Source organism: Sciurus carolinensis, chromosome 4, assembly GCF_902686445.1.
Source record: "Sciurus carolinensis chromosome 4, mSciCar1.2, whole genome shotgun sequence".
In the NCBI taxonomy this organism is placed as follows: domain Eukaryota; kingdom Metazoa; phylum Chordata; class Mammalia; order Rodentia; family Sciuridae; genus Sciurus; species Sciurus carolinensis.
The window spans coordinates 61,577,890-61,598,136 of record NC_062216.1 but is presented as its reverse complement, the minus strand read 5'-3'; the positions used below and the strand labels follow the sequence as shown (position 1 = coordinate 61,598,136).

General features: G+C 32.0%; 1 protein-coding gene across 6 annotated transcripts in view; it reads left to right on the top strand.

The window, feature by feature from the left end:
- The window catches only part of Wrn (WRN RecQ like helicase), a 178,186-nt gene that overhangs the window by 61,233 nt on the left and 96,706 nt on the right, over nucleotides 1-20,247 (top strand). For all 6 annotated transcript variants that reach the window (XR_007108336.1, XM_047549838.1, XM_047549837.1 and 3 more), the window contains 8 exons: nucleotides 960-1,074; nucleotides 4,030-4,459; nucleotides 6,388-6,468; nucleotides 7,364-7,499; nucleotides 8,871-8,946; nucleotides 10,573-10,640; nucleotides 10,918-11,026; nucleotides 12,734-12,802. Coding sequence is in view for 5 of the 6 variants with exons in the window: in XM_047549838.1 (XP_047405794.1) it covers nucleotides 960-1,074; nucleotides 4,030-4,459; nucleotides 6,388-6,468; nucleotides 7,364-7,499; nucleotides 8,871-8,946; nucleotides 10,573-10,640; nucleotides 10,918-11,026; nucleotides 12,734-12,802 (1,084 nt within the window). In the remaining variant the exon portion in view is untranslated. The remainder of the gene's footprint in view (nucleotides 1-959; nucleotides 1,075-4,029; nucleotides 4,460-6,387; nucleotides 6,469-7,363; nucleotides 7,500-8,870; nucleotides 8,947-10,572; nucleotides 10,641-10,917; nucleotides 11,027-12,733; nucleotides 12,803-20,247) is intronic.

Below are 20,247 nucleotides of genomic sequence, written 5' to 3'. Positions count from 1 at the left end.
TAATTGGAGGGAAAGAAAGTTACGCATGTTAGTGTTCATGGATAGAATACTTATAATTGAGCTTTTTTAATGTTTTTTGGTGTGTACTTGCACTTGTGAAATGGTGATTTTATTGTCAATTACAAGGTCAAGGATATATTTATGGGAATAGGTGACTGAGGTCGGTTGAGGAAAAAACTGTTGGAAATAGAGATGTCAGGGAATGGAAAAAGCTACACTTTTGGATGGACCATCTCTGTGAATGCTGAAATCACACAGGAATAATTGTGGAGGGAAAGACAGTTCATGAACCAGGTGTTAAAATCAACAAATAAAAGCTTGTGATTTTGAGATGATAGGATAATTGCAGTAATCAGGAATAACAGGTTATACAACCCAATGTCATATGCTTTATAGCTAGACTTTTTGAAGGACAAGGGAAGTGGTGATGAAAAAAATGCTAAGAAAGGAAAGGTTTGGGGACAGGAGGACTGAGATTTGGTATTGATGGAGAATAAGATTTAATGAAATTGAGAATTTGGAACATGATCACTGATTACAAGGTCTTGCATTTTATTTTGGTTATGACTGGTAATGAGGGCAACGAGGAGTTAGATTATATTATGTTTATCAAACTGTATCAAGTATCACATGTTGCTGTATGAATTTCTGATTTAGAAATAGTGCAGATGAGCCCACATTCTCATTTCTGCCTTCTCCTTCTTTCTAGGTCAATGACCTTAGGTTGTAGTATATATAAATACACATCACTTTAAATTTATTCTAAAATTTAAACAGCAAAAATTTTAAAGGGAAGCCAAGGGAGATGATTTGGAGAGTAAATAGAGAAGTTTTTTTATTGGAATTCATTTAGGGAAAGAATGTGAAAATATGAGCTCTAATACTACTTAGTGAAGTAGATGAATAAATATCTCTGCTTTGTAATTTGAAAATTAATACTGATTTTTATTTTTCCCTAGAGGAGAAAATCCTACCTGGTGGAATGAAGAAACAGTTGATTTCAATATCTGAGGACATGATGGATCTGGTTAAACATTTTCCTGACAGTTGCAGAAAATTGGAAAATTCACAGAGGTTAAATATGTTTTTATCAATTACATTTGTTCTTACTCCTATATATGAAGAATTAACTGTTCATTAAGGTAGATCCATACACCCAGATATCTAAGGATTTTCTGACTTCTTTTAGGCTATTTTGAGAAACATTATATTTTTGACATTACATTTGTATTTTTATTAAAGCAAAACAGAATAAGCACATATTAAGGAAAATACTTGAGGGAAAGTTATCTTTTTTTGGTTATGAACTTCTTTTCATAATTATATTTATGAGCATATTTTTAATGACATTTATAGTTTGTTCACTTGAAATTTTTAAATAAAAGCAAGTTTTATACTTAATAGCTTCATTGTTATCAATAGGTTATTATCTGATTATTATTTAAGACTCTTACCAAATTGGTAGACAATTAGAACAGAAGGCATACAAATTTTAAAAATTGTTTTATAGCGAAATCGCTAGATAAGCTGAGGTACTTGATTGAATATTCTACACAGATTCATAGACCTTAGACTCCAGGTGCTATGTAGCTAAATCTTTTTGGAACCAAACCTTGTTTTGGTCTGAATTGCTAAGCAGGAATGTTCTTGAATGGTGAACAATGTAATAATGTAATTCGTGGGCAAAGATATTTTGTAGAATTTGAAGTAGTTAGTTGAAATAGAAAATATTTGACGTGGGGGAAGTGCAGTGTTACTGTATTCTTTTTTGGATGAGATTTGTGATAGATTTTGATTAAGAGATTAAAGAATACAGCATAGAAATTCAGCTTTTTCAAAGTCATTTTTTCCCCTAAGAAGTTGTTTTGGTGGTTTTTAGGTAACAGAGAATTTCCAAAAGATATAACTTTTAAATGGGTAAGGAAGCACTAAAGCCATTTCTTTCTCATTTTTACATTTTTTCTATAAAATTAGAAAAATAATCTTTTATGTGATTTTTATATGCCTTTAAGATTTTTGTACTGGCAAATGAAATATCTACTTAGGGTAAATTTGCATATGCTTAGTGCTTTTCTTCATAACAGCAAAGCTAAATAGATTTTCTTAAAACTTGAATAAGAAATACTGGGTCTTATAAAGTTTTAGTGTCAAAACAAGAACTAATCAAATCTCTTATTTCATGTTCTTTGTTATATGTCTACAGTAAAACATAACTTATTTAGATTATACTTCTGAACTAGGAGGGAGCAAAAAAGGCAGCCAAAATACCTGCTATGCACATGCAGTTGGGCTCACTTTCTGCATTTCCAGTGGAGTATATAAGCCACATTCAGAGTACATTTGCTTTTTGTTTATAGATTCCATCTGATGAGCTTGGATATCAAGTTAAAATGACGATGATATGAATAAAGTATGATATGCACATGACTGCAGCTAGAACTGACAGCCAGCAATCTATGAAGGAATAGAAAAATCTATAAAAATCCTGTGCATTTAATAATTAAACTGTGTCACATAACTGTTCCTACTAAACTATTTACAGACAGTTCTTCAATTTGAATAACTGTGTATAATGCTAAATATTGTTTATAGTTGTATAAAATGCTCAATATTCTTTATAAGATTTAGAGAATTTCAGAATGTTAAAATCAGTGTTTTTAGTTTTTGAATTTAATTTTGCTCTCGATTTTGTGTTAATGTAGACTTTGCTTACAAGCTTGTGCCCAGCTTTGAAGTGCTATTAACGATATTTCAGTGTAGAAATATTTATTTCTACAATAGTTATTTCAGTGTAGAAATAACTCCTGAAACAACTTAGCACTTTGACAGTTGGTTCTCATAAAAGAGCAAATTTTTATTTGAATCCTTAATAAAAATTTAAAAGGCATGTTGGATTTTATTATTGATTTTTAAACACTGAAAAATTAGAAGACATACAAAAGCACTAATTACATGGTAAAATATGTCTCTCTTATCCTACTCCCATTAATTAATTTCTACTTTTATGAAGTACCTAAAAATTACTTTAAGAAGACCTACAACTAAAAGGCAAAGATGTACCTACTTTTACACTCTAATAGTTGTTTTCCATTCTAATTACTCAGGTTTGGTGATAATATAGTCAAATAGTTAAAATGTTATATGTTAGCAACTGCAATTTAGTTAAACTCAGTTAATATACATCTTATCTGTATTTTCTCACTTGTTACTTGCATACTGGTGGGAAATTTTTCTTCTCTATTTCAAAGAATATGTGTTCAGTTTTGAGAATTTTGAAAATGCAAAACAGTATCATTTTAAAATTGCAGCATAAACACTATTGTGCGTTGCATTTGGGACTAGTAATTGATCAGTAAGTTGAAAAAGTTAGCTATAAAACAGGATCATGAAAGTTTGCTTTTAGCACATATTAATATATTTGTTCCCATTTTTTTGGTATATACCAAGACTTTTTCTTTAATTATAGACCTCCTGTTGGAGTTCTTCAGAGTATATCTGAACAAAGAATACATTTTTCTCATTTCAGTTTCTTTAAAATGGAGTAGAAAATTAAGATGCTTGAAGCAATCTGAGTGTACAGTCCTCCAAATTTTCCTCCAAATTTTTATTTTTATTTGACTATAGTTTATCAGAGAACTTTTTTCTTTTTAAAAAGAAATTTGCTAGGTCTTTCCATGTGTTCAACTCAGAATTTAATGAAATAGTTTTTCTTTTATGTGGTCATGTATCATTGATTTTACTTTATGATTAATTCAATTAGTTACCCTTCCCCCACCAAATAAGTATAGATGATATAAACAAGTTGAACAGAAACACTGCTCACTATTAGCATACAAGTCAATTGTTAGATGCAAAAGTACCTAACTGTGCTAGAGAGTGTCTATAATATAATCACATGGGCACTAGGGAATGAAGAGCAACTTTTATCCAGTGGGTCTTCTAGCAGGAGGTCAGTTTAGAAAGCTTTAAAACTTTCCAGTATAATTATTACAATTGAAATTGAATAATCTTTCTTTAAAAATGTTTTAGGGTTTCTATAATTTTGAAGAATATTTCAGAAAATCTGTGTTCACTGAGGAAGATGATATTTGGTTCTACTAACACTGAGACTGAATTGAAGCCCAGCAATAATTTTAATTTATTATCATTGGAGGATTCAACTGTTGGTAGAGAACAACAGAAACAAATTAGAGAACATAAAATTTTAACTAAAGTTAAAGATGAGCCATGGGATATAGCACTTGATAATTTAGTTAAACATGATGGAGAAGATGTACTTGGAAATGAAGTAAAGCAAGAAGATGGATTTAAAGATGTAATAGAAGACAATAAATTAAAAGAAAACATGGAAAGAACTTGTTTGATGTCATTAGATATTACGGATCATGAACTCAAAATTTTGGAACAGCAGGCTCAGGAAAAATCTCCTCTTAAAGATGTTTCTTACCTATCTGCTGAGGTACTAAATAAAGAGGAAACACTTTGTTTTCTATTCATTATAGGGGTTGTCTGACATTTTTCTGTGAAGGGACACCTAGCAAATATTTTAGACTTTATGGATCATACAGTCTCTGTTGCAGCTACTCAGTTTTGCCACAGAGACAGTTTTGTAGTGTCACTGTGGCCATAGACAAATATAAACAAATGTGCCTTCTGTTTTTTAATAAAACTTTATATGCAAACATTGGGTTGTATTTGGTTTGTGAACCATAGCTTGTTGCCCTGGACTTAGTATAATAAATAGATTGTATAGTAGAAAAAATTCATAGTATCAATAGACATTTGTTGTAATTTCCTATTTTATAATTTCTTATGTTTTCTTATGTTTTTTATATAATAGGTATCTAATTTTTGTGAATTCTTTACATATCTGCTAGTGTTTACTTTATGAAATTTGACTTTTGGGTAGTTTTTACCTCATTTAGAATTTCTTTACCTGCTATAAGTTTTTAGTAAATATCTTTTTTTTTTTTTTTTGCGGTGCTGGGGATCTTATGTTTTTGCTTGACATGCCTTTGCTGTCATCTGTAGAGTCAGTAACTTATATTTTCCCCCCTTAATTTCTCATTTGTTTTTCATTAGTTTACAAATTAAGAAGTTCGTATTCTCTGGAATTTTATACATGTTTTGTAAGAAAATTTTAAGTTTTGAAAACTTTCTAATACGACTCTTGTTTTTCTAATGGAAATGAAATTGGAGAAATTGTTTTGGTAACTTCAATAATAATCATTTCTATTATTATACAGATCTATTTTGTTTTAAAATTGCTTTTCAAATATTCTCATTTCAATCATTTGTAAAGTAGATTCCTCCATTGGGTAATACCATCTTTTGCTACATCTATCTTACCCTTTAATTTTCTAGAAATTTCTTTTTAGATATATACTTTATTTTTTTAAAAAATTATATATATTTTTAGTCATTGATGAACCTTTATTTTATTTATTTTTTACATGTGGTGCTGAGAATCGAACCCAGTGCCTCAAAAATCCTTGGCAAGTACTTTACCACTGAGCCACAACCCTAGCCCCTGGATATATACTTTAAACTGATATTTTTCATATCCTATAGAATTATGATGATATTTCATGACTTGATTTTTTAAGCCAATTATAAATTTATTGTATATTTATTAGCAGTTTTTCCTTTATTCATTCTTTCATTCAGTTTTTTCAATTATTCATTCAAGATGCTATTTAAAAAGTAAAAGAACTTTTATCTCTTTTTTTTTTTTAACTTAAAACTAGCACATTAATTAAGACTATATTTTTCTTCCTTCTAGCTTAAATATGCATTTTGGGGGTGCTTTTCTGTATTTCTTTTGTGAGTTTTTGAACACTTGATTTACGGGGGATTGCCAAATTATTATAAAGATTCCTCATATCCAAACTGCAACAGCAGACCAAGTAAATAACTGGACACTTTTTCAAATATGTGTAGATTTTCTTGGAAATTTACTGATTTATTTGGAGATACCACAATCATAGTATATTAGCTTCTGTATCTTTTTTTTTCTAATCAGTAGATATAAAAGGATAATTACTGTTCTTGGCTTGTATGGTTTTTCAGCACTGTGAAAAGTTTCTGGTACTTAAAATGTTTGGGAGAGACAATTTGACATTGTTTAACCATAGTTAAAATTTGTACTCTTATTTAGAGCATGAATTTTATTTCATGTATGTTTATCTAACTTGTCTATCTTGCTGTGTTTCTTTTTTTTCCCTTTTTGATTCTTTTCTTTTGGTCATTCCTCCTTCTCCCCTTTTTAATACATTTGTTTAGTAGAGAAGAGGAAGATATCTAAAATTACCTAGCATATGGTAACTTTATTTTGTAGGAAAGATGGTTAAAATCTGGAAATTAATGTTTGAAATACTTTTTTTAAAGCATTTATCTCCCAATGATAATGAAAAAGATTCATCTTATGTAATTGAAAGTGATGAAGATTTAGAAATGGAGATGCTTAAGGTATGTTTTAAATTTTGGAAAAGTTACCTATTCTTTTTTAAAGGACACTTAAGTAAACTACTACCTGATTCTAAACCAGCTTCCACAACAATGAATAGCTACTAATTATGTAACATTAGAATATGTTTTTTGATTCATATTTCTATGTATCTTTATATGGTCTATGAAAGTCCTTTAGTCGAAATTATAAAAAATAATAAATGGAAGTTTTAATAAAAACATAAAATGAGAATGGTCGTTTCATGGTCTTCCATATCACTTCTTTGTAAAAACTTTCATGACGTAATTTTGAAATATCCTAATATTCTTGAAGTAGATAATCTTTATCTAGGGGAAAAATTAGATATTATGGAACCAGAATAAAACCAAATAATTTTTTTCACATATGTAATATTCTTTTCTAAAATTATTTTAATCTTGTTTTTTTTTTGTTTTGATAATTGCAAAAACATGTTCATTGTTTGCTTATGGCTTAAATCTTATCCTTACTCAATAAGAATGACTTACATATGATGTAGAGAAACTTACTACAAAAATAGCATTGAAATCCATATTTACTACTTCGAAATTGAAAACATTGAAATACAACAAAGAAAAAGTGTTTAAAATTATCCAAATTTAAAATTTATGGTAGATTTCCCTAGGGGCAGTTCATTGTATGCTATTAATGAACCTTGTTTATGCTGGAAGTATTCCATCTTTGGCCTTGTGCCTTGGAAAACATTCTTAGGCACATATTTATAGAGAAGCACACATGTTCTTTTGTGCTATTCCTTGCACATCTGCCAGCTTTGAACAAAATTGTAGGCTCTGTTAATAATACTTCTTTGTGTTTGATGAAAAAGATATGATACTGTCAGTGGTTTTGCTTTTAAAATTTCTTTTAAACTTTCAGTCTTTAGAAAACCTAAATAGTGGCATGGTAGAACCAATTCATTCTAAATGCTTAGAAATGGAAAGAAATCTGAGAATTCCTACTGAAGAAGAAGATGAAGATAAAAATGAAGTTATTGAAGAGGAAGAAGAAAAGGGTAAGCACTGAAAAGTGTTTTCTTTAACTCTTCTGATCCACACCACTGTCTTCAATTTAGAGTATAGATTTTAAGTGTTCTGGTGGTCAGGGACTTTGTGATATATGGTTACTGTCACAAAGTAACTATAAACTTGCTATAACCTGTAAACTTGCTATTAAATTCCTTAGTGCTCTTGTCTCCATAAAGCAGAGTCTTACTCTTTATATAAATGTAATAGAAGTGTTGTGTCATTCAGTGAATGTGGTCAATTATATATTCACCTTTTTCATCCTGAATTATATATTTTGTCTGGGTTTTAATGATGGTCAGAATCATTTACTAATTACTTATATTAAAGATCATTGTAAGTCACATGCATGGATATGTAGCATTGTTCTTCAGGAACTTATTAGTTAAATAAGTAGGACAATGTAAAGGAACAAAATGGACTTATTTTCACCTGACTGTATGTTAACTATAGTAAAGAATGTATTAAATGAACTTTCTGTGTAAGTGTAAATAATCATATTAATTTTGGGAAATTTTGGTTATTCTCATAAAGTAGGACTCTTACAAGACTTAGGCTTCATCACTGATACATGAAAATTTTAAAAATATTTTGTAGGTGGAAAGTATATATGAGTATTTTGATACATGTTTTCCTCTGTTTTCTTGTATTACATACAGGCATACTTTTTCCAAATCTCTTTCGTTTTCTATCTACAGTTATTAAAGTCAAGAAGTAAAATAACTTTAAATTTTTTAGTAATAAATTATCTTGATTGTTTTGAGCTTTCTTGGTCACACATGAATTTTTCAGCCAAAGGATAGATGGTGAAAGTCTCTTGGGTAGGAATAACATAACTCCATTGTACTGTGCAATGAGAATTTTGATCAGATAGGTAGTTAAGTTTACCTAACTAAATTGGTTTTTGTTTAGATGTAGGTTAACTAAATTTGGGTAATTAGATTGAATTTTAGGTAAATAAATTTTTATTTTATCTGTAGACTTCATTTGTGATACTAGTGTAATTTCTGATTACCATTAATTATAAGTTAATTAAATTATAAATTATGGATTGGTATATTTCTTGTTATGGTGAATTCTAGATGTTAGATCTTAGAAATTTAGCTGATTCCAAAACATCAGTTTTTTGCAGTGCTAGTAAAGACTGAACCACAACAAAATTCTAATACTTCAGTAGTAATCAAGATATTCACCTGGAGTCATCACTGATACCCAGAGGACCAAATTGGGTTGAAATTAAAAAGTAACCTCTGAAACCTACCACTATATTCTTTAAAAGAAACCAATGAAATAAACTCCTTCTTCCTCTTATTTAATATATTTCTATTTGAACATAAATGCCCATTTTGTTTTATTTTAAGATCTTTTACTGCCAGAACCCCATGCAAAGCATATTATTTGCCTCAAGACCTACTTTGGCCATAACAGTTTTAAACCGTGAGTATACTCTCAATTAACTAACTGAAATACTTAGTATTTTCTTCACAAAGAACAAAAAGGTAAATAACCCATTCATTTAACAGTACCGGCACAACTTCTCTGTAGTCATGCATGCCACACTATATTTCTTATATGTAACTATACAATTATTTCAACGTAGTATTTATATAAAACTTATTTCTGAAAATTGGTTTTATAAGTAAGGAAAAATAATTTTTGTTTTAACTAAATGCTTCTGTTTAGAAACTAGCTTAAATATATTAAAAAGTGAAATTTCATTTAATGCTGATTTTTTTCCATTAAATAAATATTTGTGTGCCTTTTTTGTGCATATTTTCCATAGTATGCTAATGTAATAGAAGTTCATAAGACAATATTTTAAAGAACAGTGGCAGTTTTATCTGTTTTAATATACTCAAATGTATTCACATCTAACAGGCACATTTTTACAAATAAAAAGATGAATAAAAGTGAGAATAAGTAAATTTGAATAAAAGTATTAAGAGTATAAAAATGTGGACTATATTCTTCCAGTTTTGAGAATTTGCAGAAGAATCTATTGAAGCATTTTTTTCCTTAAAATATTTTTATTTAAATATATCCTACATACAGAAAAGTACACATAGGTGTACAGATCAGTGAATTATATTAAAATTTTTTTTAGTTGTAGATGGATATGATTCCTTTATTTATTTATTTATTTATTTTACGTGGTGCAGAGGATCGAACCCAGTGCCTCACAGGTGCTAGGCAAGTGCTCTACCACTGAGCTACAACTCCAGCTCCAGTTCAGTGAATTTTGATGAACTGGGTACCTTGTGTAACTAGCACTTAGATAAGAATAGGTCATTATCAGCATAGCAGAAGACTAGCTCTCCAATTGTTTTTTCCCTTGACATTTTCCTAAGAAAAATTTCTAAGATACAGTAAGTTGAAAGGATTATTATTGTTATTACTACTACTACTGTGGACATGTGCATATCCACCACCTAGATTCTACAGTTAACACTTTAGTTGTTTTATCACATATCTATTTATCCATCTCTCTACCCATTCATTACTCCATCTAAGTTTTAAAATGTGTCTCAGGGTCAACTGTGGACACCATTATACTTCTCCCAAAGTACTTCAGAGTATAAATCTTTGATATAGTATTTATTTACAGTTTTTGGCGTGAAATTTACACATAAGGGAGTGTATAAACCTTCAATGTATGTTTGCAAATCTCAAGTGTACACACCCACATCCATATAACATAAGTCTTTTTTAAGATAGAGAACACTATCACCATGAAGTTCTGTCATTTTAAACCTGAAACATTTGTTTTAAGCATTGATTCTTTTGACTATCTAGTATAAAGCTTGGAGTTTATTTTATATTTTGTATATATGTAACAAAATTTAATACATATACCAAATGGAAACTTGTGGTTCTTCACTCAGCTTGAATGGGAAATTGATCAAATGAAGTTCTTTGTTTTAAAGCTCCAGGTTTTGAACATAATTATACATGAAGCTCAAAACTATAAAAGAAATTTTATTAACAGAAGTAAAAATTTAATAGGTTTAACTTATCCATTGAATTTCTTATTAATAATATAGCTTTATGCTTTTTACCTTCAAGGGTTCAGTGGAAAGTTATTCATTCTGTATTGGAAGAAAGAAGAGATAATGTTGTTGTCATGGCAACTGGTAAGTTATACTAAGCGAGTAAACTATCTTTTAAAAAATAAAACTTGAAGGTTTAAAAATGTTTAATTTCTCACTAAACTCTCAAAATACAAATAAAACTGCTGTAAAATATATAAGGCTGGGTACAGGGGATAGATGCTCAAATTTATGCATGAACAGTCTGAGGAAGATGGAATGTTAATACTTACCATTCAGCTATACAAGTGTATTGTAAGAAGAAAATTAAAGTTTCAAGGATTTATTTTAATTTCTGTGAGTGTATTATTTTTATTTTAAGGATACGGAAAAAGTTTGTGTTTCCAGTACCCACCTGTTTACATAGGCAAGATTGGCATTGTCATCTCACCTCTTATTTCTTTGATGGAAGACCAAGTGCTCCAGCTGGAGTAAGTAATGTTTGCATTGCCACATCATTGCCCTCTTCTTTTATTCTATGAGAAGAATTCTGATTTATCATGTATGTTAAAATTTAGTTCACACTAATGCATTTCTAAAAGTGCTTGCTTTATTTTTATTTATTTATTTATTTTTGGGGTACCAGGGATTGAACTTGGGGGCACTTGACTACTGTGCTACATCCCTGTTGTGTTTTGTATTTTATTTAGAGACAGGGTGTTACTGAGTTGCTTAGCACCTCACTTTTTGCTGAAGCTGACTTTGAACTCTTGATCCTCCTGCCTCAGCTTCCTGAGCTGTTGGGATTACAGGTGTGTGCCACCATGCCTGACTTTCTATCTTTATTAATAATAAGTGAAATGACACTTTGGAAGAAGGGCTTATCTTTTTTTAAGGAACAAACTCCACCACTGAGCTTACATCTCCAGCCTTGATTTTCTTTATTGAGTTCTCTATAATTCAAGGCTATCAGGTGGCTCTGCTAAAACTTTCTGAAAAAGCATTATTACATTATGCCAGTTTATATTGACTATTTCAAAATTCTTTTCTAGTTCCGTTACCCATATTCTTTAGCTTGGCATGAAGTATGTATGTAGAAGTATATTTTTTAATCTATGAAAACCTTTTCCATCTTCTTCAACCTGAGCTTTCAATCTTTTTTAAAGACTCGCTTTAACAACTGCTTTCTGATGTGGCCCTTGAAAAACTTTATCAAGTTAGTGAGATACAAAAAGGGAGAAGATTTCCTTTTGGTTTTTAAGTTTTAAAAAGCCTAATATGTCTTTTTTTTCCACATTATTTATTGAAGCATTATAGTTGTCATAATGATGGGATCTGTTGTTACATATTTATACATGCACACAATGTAACAATATAATTTGTCCAATATCACTCCCTAGCACTTCCCCCTCCCTCCTCTCCTCTCACCCCTTTGTCCTTTTCCACTACTGATCTCCCTTTGATTTTCATGAGATCTGCCCCCAGCTTTCTTTTCCTTTTTTTCTCTAGCTTCTACATATGGGAGAAAACATATGACCCTTGATCTTCTGAATTTGACTTACTTTGCTTACCTTAATGGTCTCTAGTTCTATCTACTTTCCTGTAAATGATATGAGTCCATTTGTATGTATGCCACATTTTCTTTATTCATCCATTGATAGTTCCATAATTTGGCTATTATCAATTTTGCTGCTATAAAAATGGGTGTGTTTATATATCACTATAGTATGATGACTTTAATTCTTAAGGATAAATGCTGAGGAGTAGTATAGCGGGTCAGATGGGGGTTTCGTGCCTAGCCTTTTTTTTTTTCTTTTTTTTTGGTGGAGTGCGGTAGTGGGGATTGAACTCAGAGGCACTTAATCACTGAGCCACATCGCCAGCCCTATTTTGTATTTTATTTAGAGACAGGGTCTCACTGAGTGGCTTAGTGCCTCACTGTTGTTGAGACTGGCTTTGAACTTGCGGTCCTCCTGTCAGCCTCCCTCACCACTGTAATTACAGGCATGCCTAGTCTTTTGAGGAACTTCCATACTGATTTCCATAGTGGTTGTACTAATTTAGTCCCACCACAAAAAGGGAGATTTCAAATGAAGAGTAACATGTTATTATATTTTTTAAATTCCTTCTCACTTAAGAATGATGTTGATATTTGTAGTGTATACATTGGTCCAGAATATTTGTCTTTCTTCTTATAGAATGTCCAACATTCCAGCCTGTTTTCTTGGATCAGCACAATCAAAAAATGTTCTTGAAGATATTAAATTGTGAGTAATTTATATGATTTCTAATCATGTGGTCAGTTTTCTGTGATATATGGGAGATTTTGTACACACATAAAATTTATTGAATCCATGAGTAAAATGACCATGATTTTAAGATGTACTTTTTTTATAGTTCATTTGAAGAATTATTAATTTTAAAATCTTCAAAACTTAAACATATGTTATTCTTAGTTCTTAGATTAGCATTGAATTATCAAATTTTGATTTTGAAAGAGAACTTGGAGAGTATCTAGATTTGTCTCATTTTACAGATGAGAAAACTGAAGCCCAGAGGTAAATCATTTGCCACTCAATGAATTTATGGTTGAAAAGGGACTGGATTCTAGGTCTTCTTGTCCCACTATTTCTATCATAATTAATTCCTAAGAAGAATATCATCTCAGATATACACAAAAACGTGTATATATTAATATATGTATATACAAATATACATTCATATACATGTATATTTACTGAGTAACCCAAACACCATCAAGATAATAGAATGTTACCGTTAATCTGGAAGGTTTCTTCATGTCCCTTCCTAGTCAGTCTTTCTCATCTTGTATCCTGGGACAAAGCACTGTTCTAATTTTCCCTACCACAGTTTAATTTTATCTTCTTTAGAATTTCATGTAATTGGAATCACACAATATGAAGTCTTGTGTAACATTTTTTCATTCAGCATAATGTTCTTGTGATTTCCTTTATATTGTTGCATGTGGCAGTAGTGTTTTAAAAAAAATTTCTGAATTAGGTCTGGGGTTGTAGGTCAACGATAGAGCACTTGCCTCAAATGTATGAGGCACTGGGTTTGATCCTCAGCATCACATAAATAAATAAAATAAAGGCATTGTGTCCATCTACAACTAAAAAAACAAAAAATTTTAAAAAATTCTGAGTTATATCTCATTCTACAAAAAAAAATTTGTTTTTTATGTTTCCTCATTGATGGATTTCTAGGGTATTTCTGGTTTTGTGCTATGAATCATAAAGCTAATTAAAACATTGTTATAATAGTCATTTGTGAACATCTGTTTTATTTTTAAAAACATTTTAATTAACTTTATTGAGATATAATTTATATATAATAAATTTTACCTTCTGAAACTATATAACTAGACAAGTTTGATGTATTTATATACCTACAAAATCCTCATCACAATTCATATAATAAACATATTCATTACATGCAAAGTTTACTTATACCTTTTTTAATCCATTCCTTCCTATCTCTGCCTTCCCTACTCTAGTCATCAAGTAACCTTTGATCTGCTGTCACTATTAATTAGTTTGCATTTTCTAAAATGTATATAAATAAGAGTCAGCCATACATCTGTGCTCTTTTTAGTCTGGTTTAGATAATGCAGCATAATTATTTTGAGATTTATGTATACATTAACATTTATTAATAGCTAATTCCTTTTATTATCAAGTATATTACATTATATGGATATGTTGCAATCTGTCCATTCACCTGTTGATAAATATTTGGATTGTTTCCATTTTTTTTGTAATATAATTTTTTTTTAAATTTATGTAATCATAAATTTACATAGGGTAATGTTGTTTGATTCATTCTTTTTTCCCTTCCCCCCACCCTCCCACCCCTCTTTTCCCATTATACAGTCCTTACTTCCTCCATTTTTGCCCCCCTCCCTAATCCTAACTCTAACCCTAACACTCACCCCTCCCAACCCCCATTATGTGTCATCATCCACTTATTAGTGATATCATTCGTCCTTTACTTTTTTGAGATTGGCTTATCTTACTTAGCATGATATTCTCCAATTTCATCCATTTGCCTGCAAAATGCCATAATTTTATCATTCTTTATGACTGAGTAATATTCCATTGTATATATATACCAGTTTCTTATCCATTCATCAATTGAAGGACATCTAGGTTGGTTCCACAATCTGGATATTGTGAATTCATGAGCAGCTATGAACGTTGATTTGGCTGTATCTCTGTAGTATGTTGATTTTAAGTCTTTTGGGTATAGGCCAAGGAGTGGGATAGCTGGATCAAATGGTGGTTCCATTCCAAGTTTTCTAAGGAGTCTCCACACTGCTTTCCAGAGTGGCTGCATTAATTTGCAGCCCCACCAGCAATGTATGAGTGTACCTTTCTCCCCACATCCTCGCCAACACCTGTTGTTGCTTGTATTTTTGATAATCACCATTCTAATTGGGGTGAGATGGAATCTTAGTGTAGTTTTGATTTGCATTTCTCTTATTACTAGAGATGTGGAACATTTTTTGATATATCTGTTGATTGCTTGTAGATCTTCTGTGAAGTGTCTGTTCATTTCCTTAGCCCATTTGTCGATTGGGTTATTTGCATTCTTGGTGTAGAGTTTTTTGAGTTCTTCATAGATTCTGGAGATTAGTGCTCTATCTGAAATATGATTGGCAGAGATTTTCTCCCACTCTGTAGGCTCTTTCTTCGCATTGCTGTTAGTTTCCTTGCTGAGAGAAAGCTTTTTAGTTTGAATGTATCCCAGTTATTGATTCTTGCTTTTATTTCTTGTGCTATGGGAGTCCTGTTGAGGAAGTTTGGTCCTAAGCTGACATGTTGAAGATCTGTACCTACTTTTTCTTCTATAATCTGCAGGGTCACTGGTCTGATTCCAAGGTCCTTAATCCATTTTGAGTTTAGTTTCGTGCATGGTGAGAGATATGGGTTTAGTTTCATTCTGTTGCATATGGATTTCCAATTTTCTCAGCACCATTTGTTGAAGAGGCTATCTTTCTCCATTGCATATTTTTGGAACCTTTGTCTAGTATGAGAAAATTGTATTTATTTGGGTTTGTGTCCATGTCCTCTATTCTGTACCATTGATCTACCTGTCTATTTTGGAACCAATACCATGCCGTTTTTGTTACTATTACTTTGTAGTATAGTTGAAGTTCTGGTATTGCGATACCCCCAGCTTCATTTTTCCTGCAAAGGATTGCTTTATCTATTCTGGGTTTCTTTTTCTTCCAGATGAATTTCATGATTGCTTGCTCTATTTCTGTAAGGTACGTCATTGGGATTTTAATTGGAATTGCATTGAATCTGTATAGCACTTTTGGTAGTATGGCCATTTTGACAATATCAATTCTGCCTATCCAAGAACATGGGAGATCTTTCCATCTTCTAAGGTTTTCTTTAATTTCTTTCTTTAGTGTTCTGTAGTTCTCATTGTAGAGGTCTTTCACCTCTTTTGTGAGATTGATTCCCAAGTATTTTATTTTTTTTGAGGCTATTGTGAATGGGGTGGTTTTCCTAATTTTTCTTTCCACAGATTCATCACTTATGTATAAAAATGCATTAGATTTATGAGCATTGATCTTATATCCTGCTACTTTACTGAATTCATTTATGAGTTCTAAAGGTTTTCTGGTGGAATTTTCTGGTTCCTCTAAATATATAATCATATCATCAGCAAATAGGGATAGTTTGAGTTCTTCTTTTCCTATTCATTTCCCTTTAATTTCTTTGATCTGTCTAATTGCTATGGCTAGAGTTTCAAGGACGATATTGAATAGAAGTGGTGAAAGAGGGCATCCCTGCCTTGTTCCAGTTTTTAGGGGGAATGCTTTCAGAATGATATTAGCCTTGTACTTAGCATAGATGGCCTTTACAATGTTAAGGAATGTTCCCACTATCCCTATTTTTCTAGTGTTTTGAGCATGAAGGGGTGCTGTATTTTATCAAATGCTTTTTCTGCATCTATTGAAATAATCATGTGATTCTTGACTTTAAGTCTGTTGATATGGTGAATGACATTTATTGAATTCCTGATGTTGAACCAACCTTGCATCCCTGGGATGAAACTCACTTGATCATGGTGCACTACCTTTTTACTATGTTTTTGTATGCGATTTGCTAAAATTTTGTTGAGAATTTTTGTGTCGATGTTCATTAAGGGTATTTGTCTGAAATTTTCTTTCCTTGATGTTTCTCTGTCTGGTTTAGGTATCAGGGTGATACTGGCTTCATAGAATGAGTTTGGGAGGGTTCCCTCCTCTTCTGTTTCATGGAATACTTTGAGAAGTATTGGAATGAGCTCTTCTTTAAAGGTTTTGTAGAACTCGGCTGAGAACTCATCTGGTCCGGCTTTTGATGACTTCTTCTATTTCATTACTTGAAATCGATCTATTTAAATTGTTTATGTCCTCCTGGTTCAGTTTAGGCAATTCATATGTCTCTAGAAACCTATTGATGTCTTCGAAATTTTCTATTTTGTTGGAGTATAGATTTTTAAAATAGCTTCTAATTATGTTTTGTATTTCAATCGTGTCTGTTGTGATATTTCCTTGTTCCTTCCAAATTTTAGTGATTTGGGTTTTCTCTCATCTTCTCCTTGAAAGTGTGGCTATGGGTTTATCAATTTTGTTTATTTTTTCAAAGAACCAACTATTTATTTTGTCAGTTTTTTGTATTGTTTCTTTCATTTCAGTTTCGTTGAATTTGGCTCTGAGTTTAACCCTTTCCTGTCTTCTACTATTTTTGGTGTTGGTCTGTTCTTTTTCTTTTTTTTTTTTATTGTATACAAATGGGATACATGTTGTTTCTCTACTTGTACATAGAGTCAAGGCATACCATTTGTGTAATCATACGTTTACATAGGGCAATGATGTTTATTTTTTTTTCCTTCCCCCCACCCCTCCCACCCCTCTTTTCCCTCTATACAGTCCATCTTTCCTTCAATCTTACCGCTCTCCTTATCCCTAACCCTAAACCTAACCCTAAACCTAATGCTCACCCCTCCCAACCCCCATTATATGTCCTCATCCGCTTATCAGCGAGATCATTCGTCCTTTAGTTTTTTGAGATTGGCTTATCTCACTTAGCATGATATTCTCCAATTTCATCCATTTGCCTACAAATGCTATAATTTTATCATTCTTCATTGCGGAGTAATATTCCATTGTACATATAATGCCACAGTTTCTTTATCCATTCATCAACTGAAGGGCATCTAGGTTGGTTCCACAATCTGGCTATTTTGAATTGAGCAGCTATGAACATTGATGTGGCTGTATCTCTGGAGTATGCTGATTTTAAGTCCTTTGGGTATAGGCCAAGGAGTGGGATAGCTGGGTCAAATGGTGTTTCCATTCCACGCTTTCTGAGGAATCTCCACACTGCTTTCCAGAGTGGCTGCACTAATTTGCAACCCCACCAGCAATGTATGAGTGTTCCTTTTTCACCACATCCTCGCCAACACCTATTGTTGCTTGTATTCTTGATAATCGCCATTCTAATTGGGGTGAGATGGAATCTTAGGGTAGTTTTGATTTGCATTTCCCTTATTACTAGGTATGTTGAACATTTTTTCATATATCTGTTGATTACTTGTATATCTTCTTCTGTGAAGTGTCTGTTCATTTCCTTAGACCATTTGTTGATTGGATTATTTGTATTCTTGGTGTAGAGTTTTTTGACTTCTTTATAGATTCTGGAAATTAGCGCTCTATCGGAGGTGTGGTTGGCAAAGATATTCTCCCACTCTGTAGGCTCTCTCTTCACATTGCTGATAGTTTCCTTTGCTGAGAGAAAGCTTTTTAGTTTGAATCTATCCCAGTTGTTGATTCTTGCTTTTATTTCTTGTGCTATGGGAGTCCTGTTAAGGAAGTCTGATCCTAAGCCAACAAGTTGAAGATTTGGACCTACTTTTTCTTCTGTAATCTGCAGGGTCTCTGGTCTGATTCCGAGGTCCTTGATCCATTTTGAGTTGAGTTTTGTGTAGGGTGAGAGATAGGGGTTTAGTTTCATTCTATTGCATATGGTTTTCCAGTTTTCCCAGCACCATTTGTTGAAGAGGCTATCTTTTCTCCATTGCATATTGTTGGAACCTTTGTCTAGTATGAGAAAATTGTATTTCTTTGGGTTTGTGTCCATGTCCTCTATTCTGTACCATTGATCTACCTGTCTATTTTGGTACCAATACCATGCCGTTTTTGTTACTATTGCTTTGTAGTAGAGTTGAAGATCTGGTATTGCAATACCCCCTGCTTCGCTCTTGCTACTGAGGATTGCTTTAGCTATTCTAGGTTTTTTATTCTTCCAGATGAATTTCATAATTGCTTGCTCTATTTCTGCAAGGTACATCATTGGGATTTTAATTGGAATTGCATTGAATCTGTATAGCACTTTCGGTAGTATAGCCATTTTGACAATATTAATTCTGCCTATCCAGGAACATGGGAGATCTTTCCATCTTCTAAGGTTTTCTTGAATTTCTTTCTTTAGTGTTCTGTAGTTCTCATTGTAGAGGTCTTTCACTTCTTTTGTGAGATTGATTCCCAAGTATTTTATTTTTTTCGATGCTATTGTGAATGGGGTAGTTTTCGTAATTTCTCTTTCTGAAGATTCATCACTTATGTATAAAAATGCATTAGATTTATGAGCATTGATCTTGTAACCTGCTACTTTACTGAGTTCACTTATGAGTTCTAACAGTTTTCTGGTGGAATTTTCAGGTTCCTCTAAATATATAATCATGTCATCAGCGAACAGGGATAGTTTGAGTTCTTCTTTTCCTATTCGTATCCCTTTAATTTCTTTGGTTTGTCTGATTGCTCTGGCTAGAGTCTCAAGAACGATGTTGAATAGAAGTGGTAAAAGAGGGCATCCCTGCCTTGTTCCAGTTTTTAGGGGGAACGCTTTCAGTTTTTCACCATTTAGAATGATATTAGCCATGGGCTTAGCGTAGATGGCCTTTATAATGTTAAGGAATGTTCCCACTACCCCAATTTTTTCTAGTGTTTTGAGCATGAAGGGATGCTATATTTTATCGAATGCTTTTTCTGCATCTATTGAAATAATCTTGTGATTCTTAACTTTAAGTCTGTTGATATGGTGAATGACATTTATTGATTTCCGAATGTTGAACCAACCTTGCATCCCTGGGATAAAACCCACTTGATCGTGGTGCACTATCTTTTTAATATATATTTGTATGCGATTTGCTAAAATTTTGTTGAGAATTTTTGCGTTGATGTTCATTAAGGATATTGGTCTGAACTTTTCTTTCCTCGATGTGTCTCTGTCTGGTTTAGGTATCAGGGTGATATTGGCTTCATAGAACGAGTTTGGGAGGGTTCCCTCCTCTTCTATTTCATGGAATACTTTGAGGCGTATTGGAATGAGCTCTTCTTTAAAGGTTTTGTAGAACTCGGCTGAGAACCCATCTGGTCCTGGACTTTTCTTTGTTGGTAGGCTTTTGATGACCTCTTCTATTTCATTGCTTGAAATTGGTTTATTTAAGTTGTGTATGTCCTCCTCGTTCAGTTTAGGTAATTCATATGTCTCTAGAAATTTGTTGATGTCTTCGAGGTTTTCTGTTTTGTTGGAGTATAGATTTTCAAAATAGCTTCTAATTATGTTTTGTATTTCACTCGTGTCTGTTGTGATGTTTCCTTGTTCATTCCGAATTTTAGTAATTTGAGTTT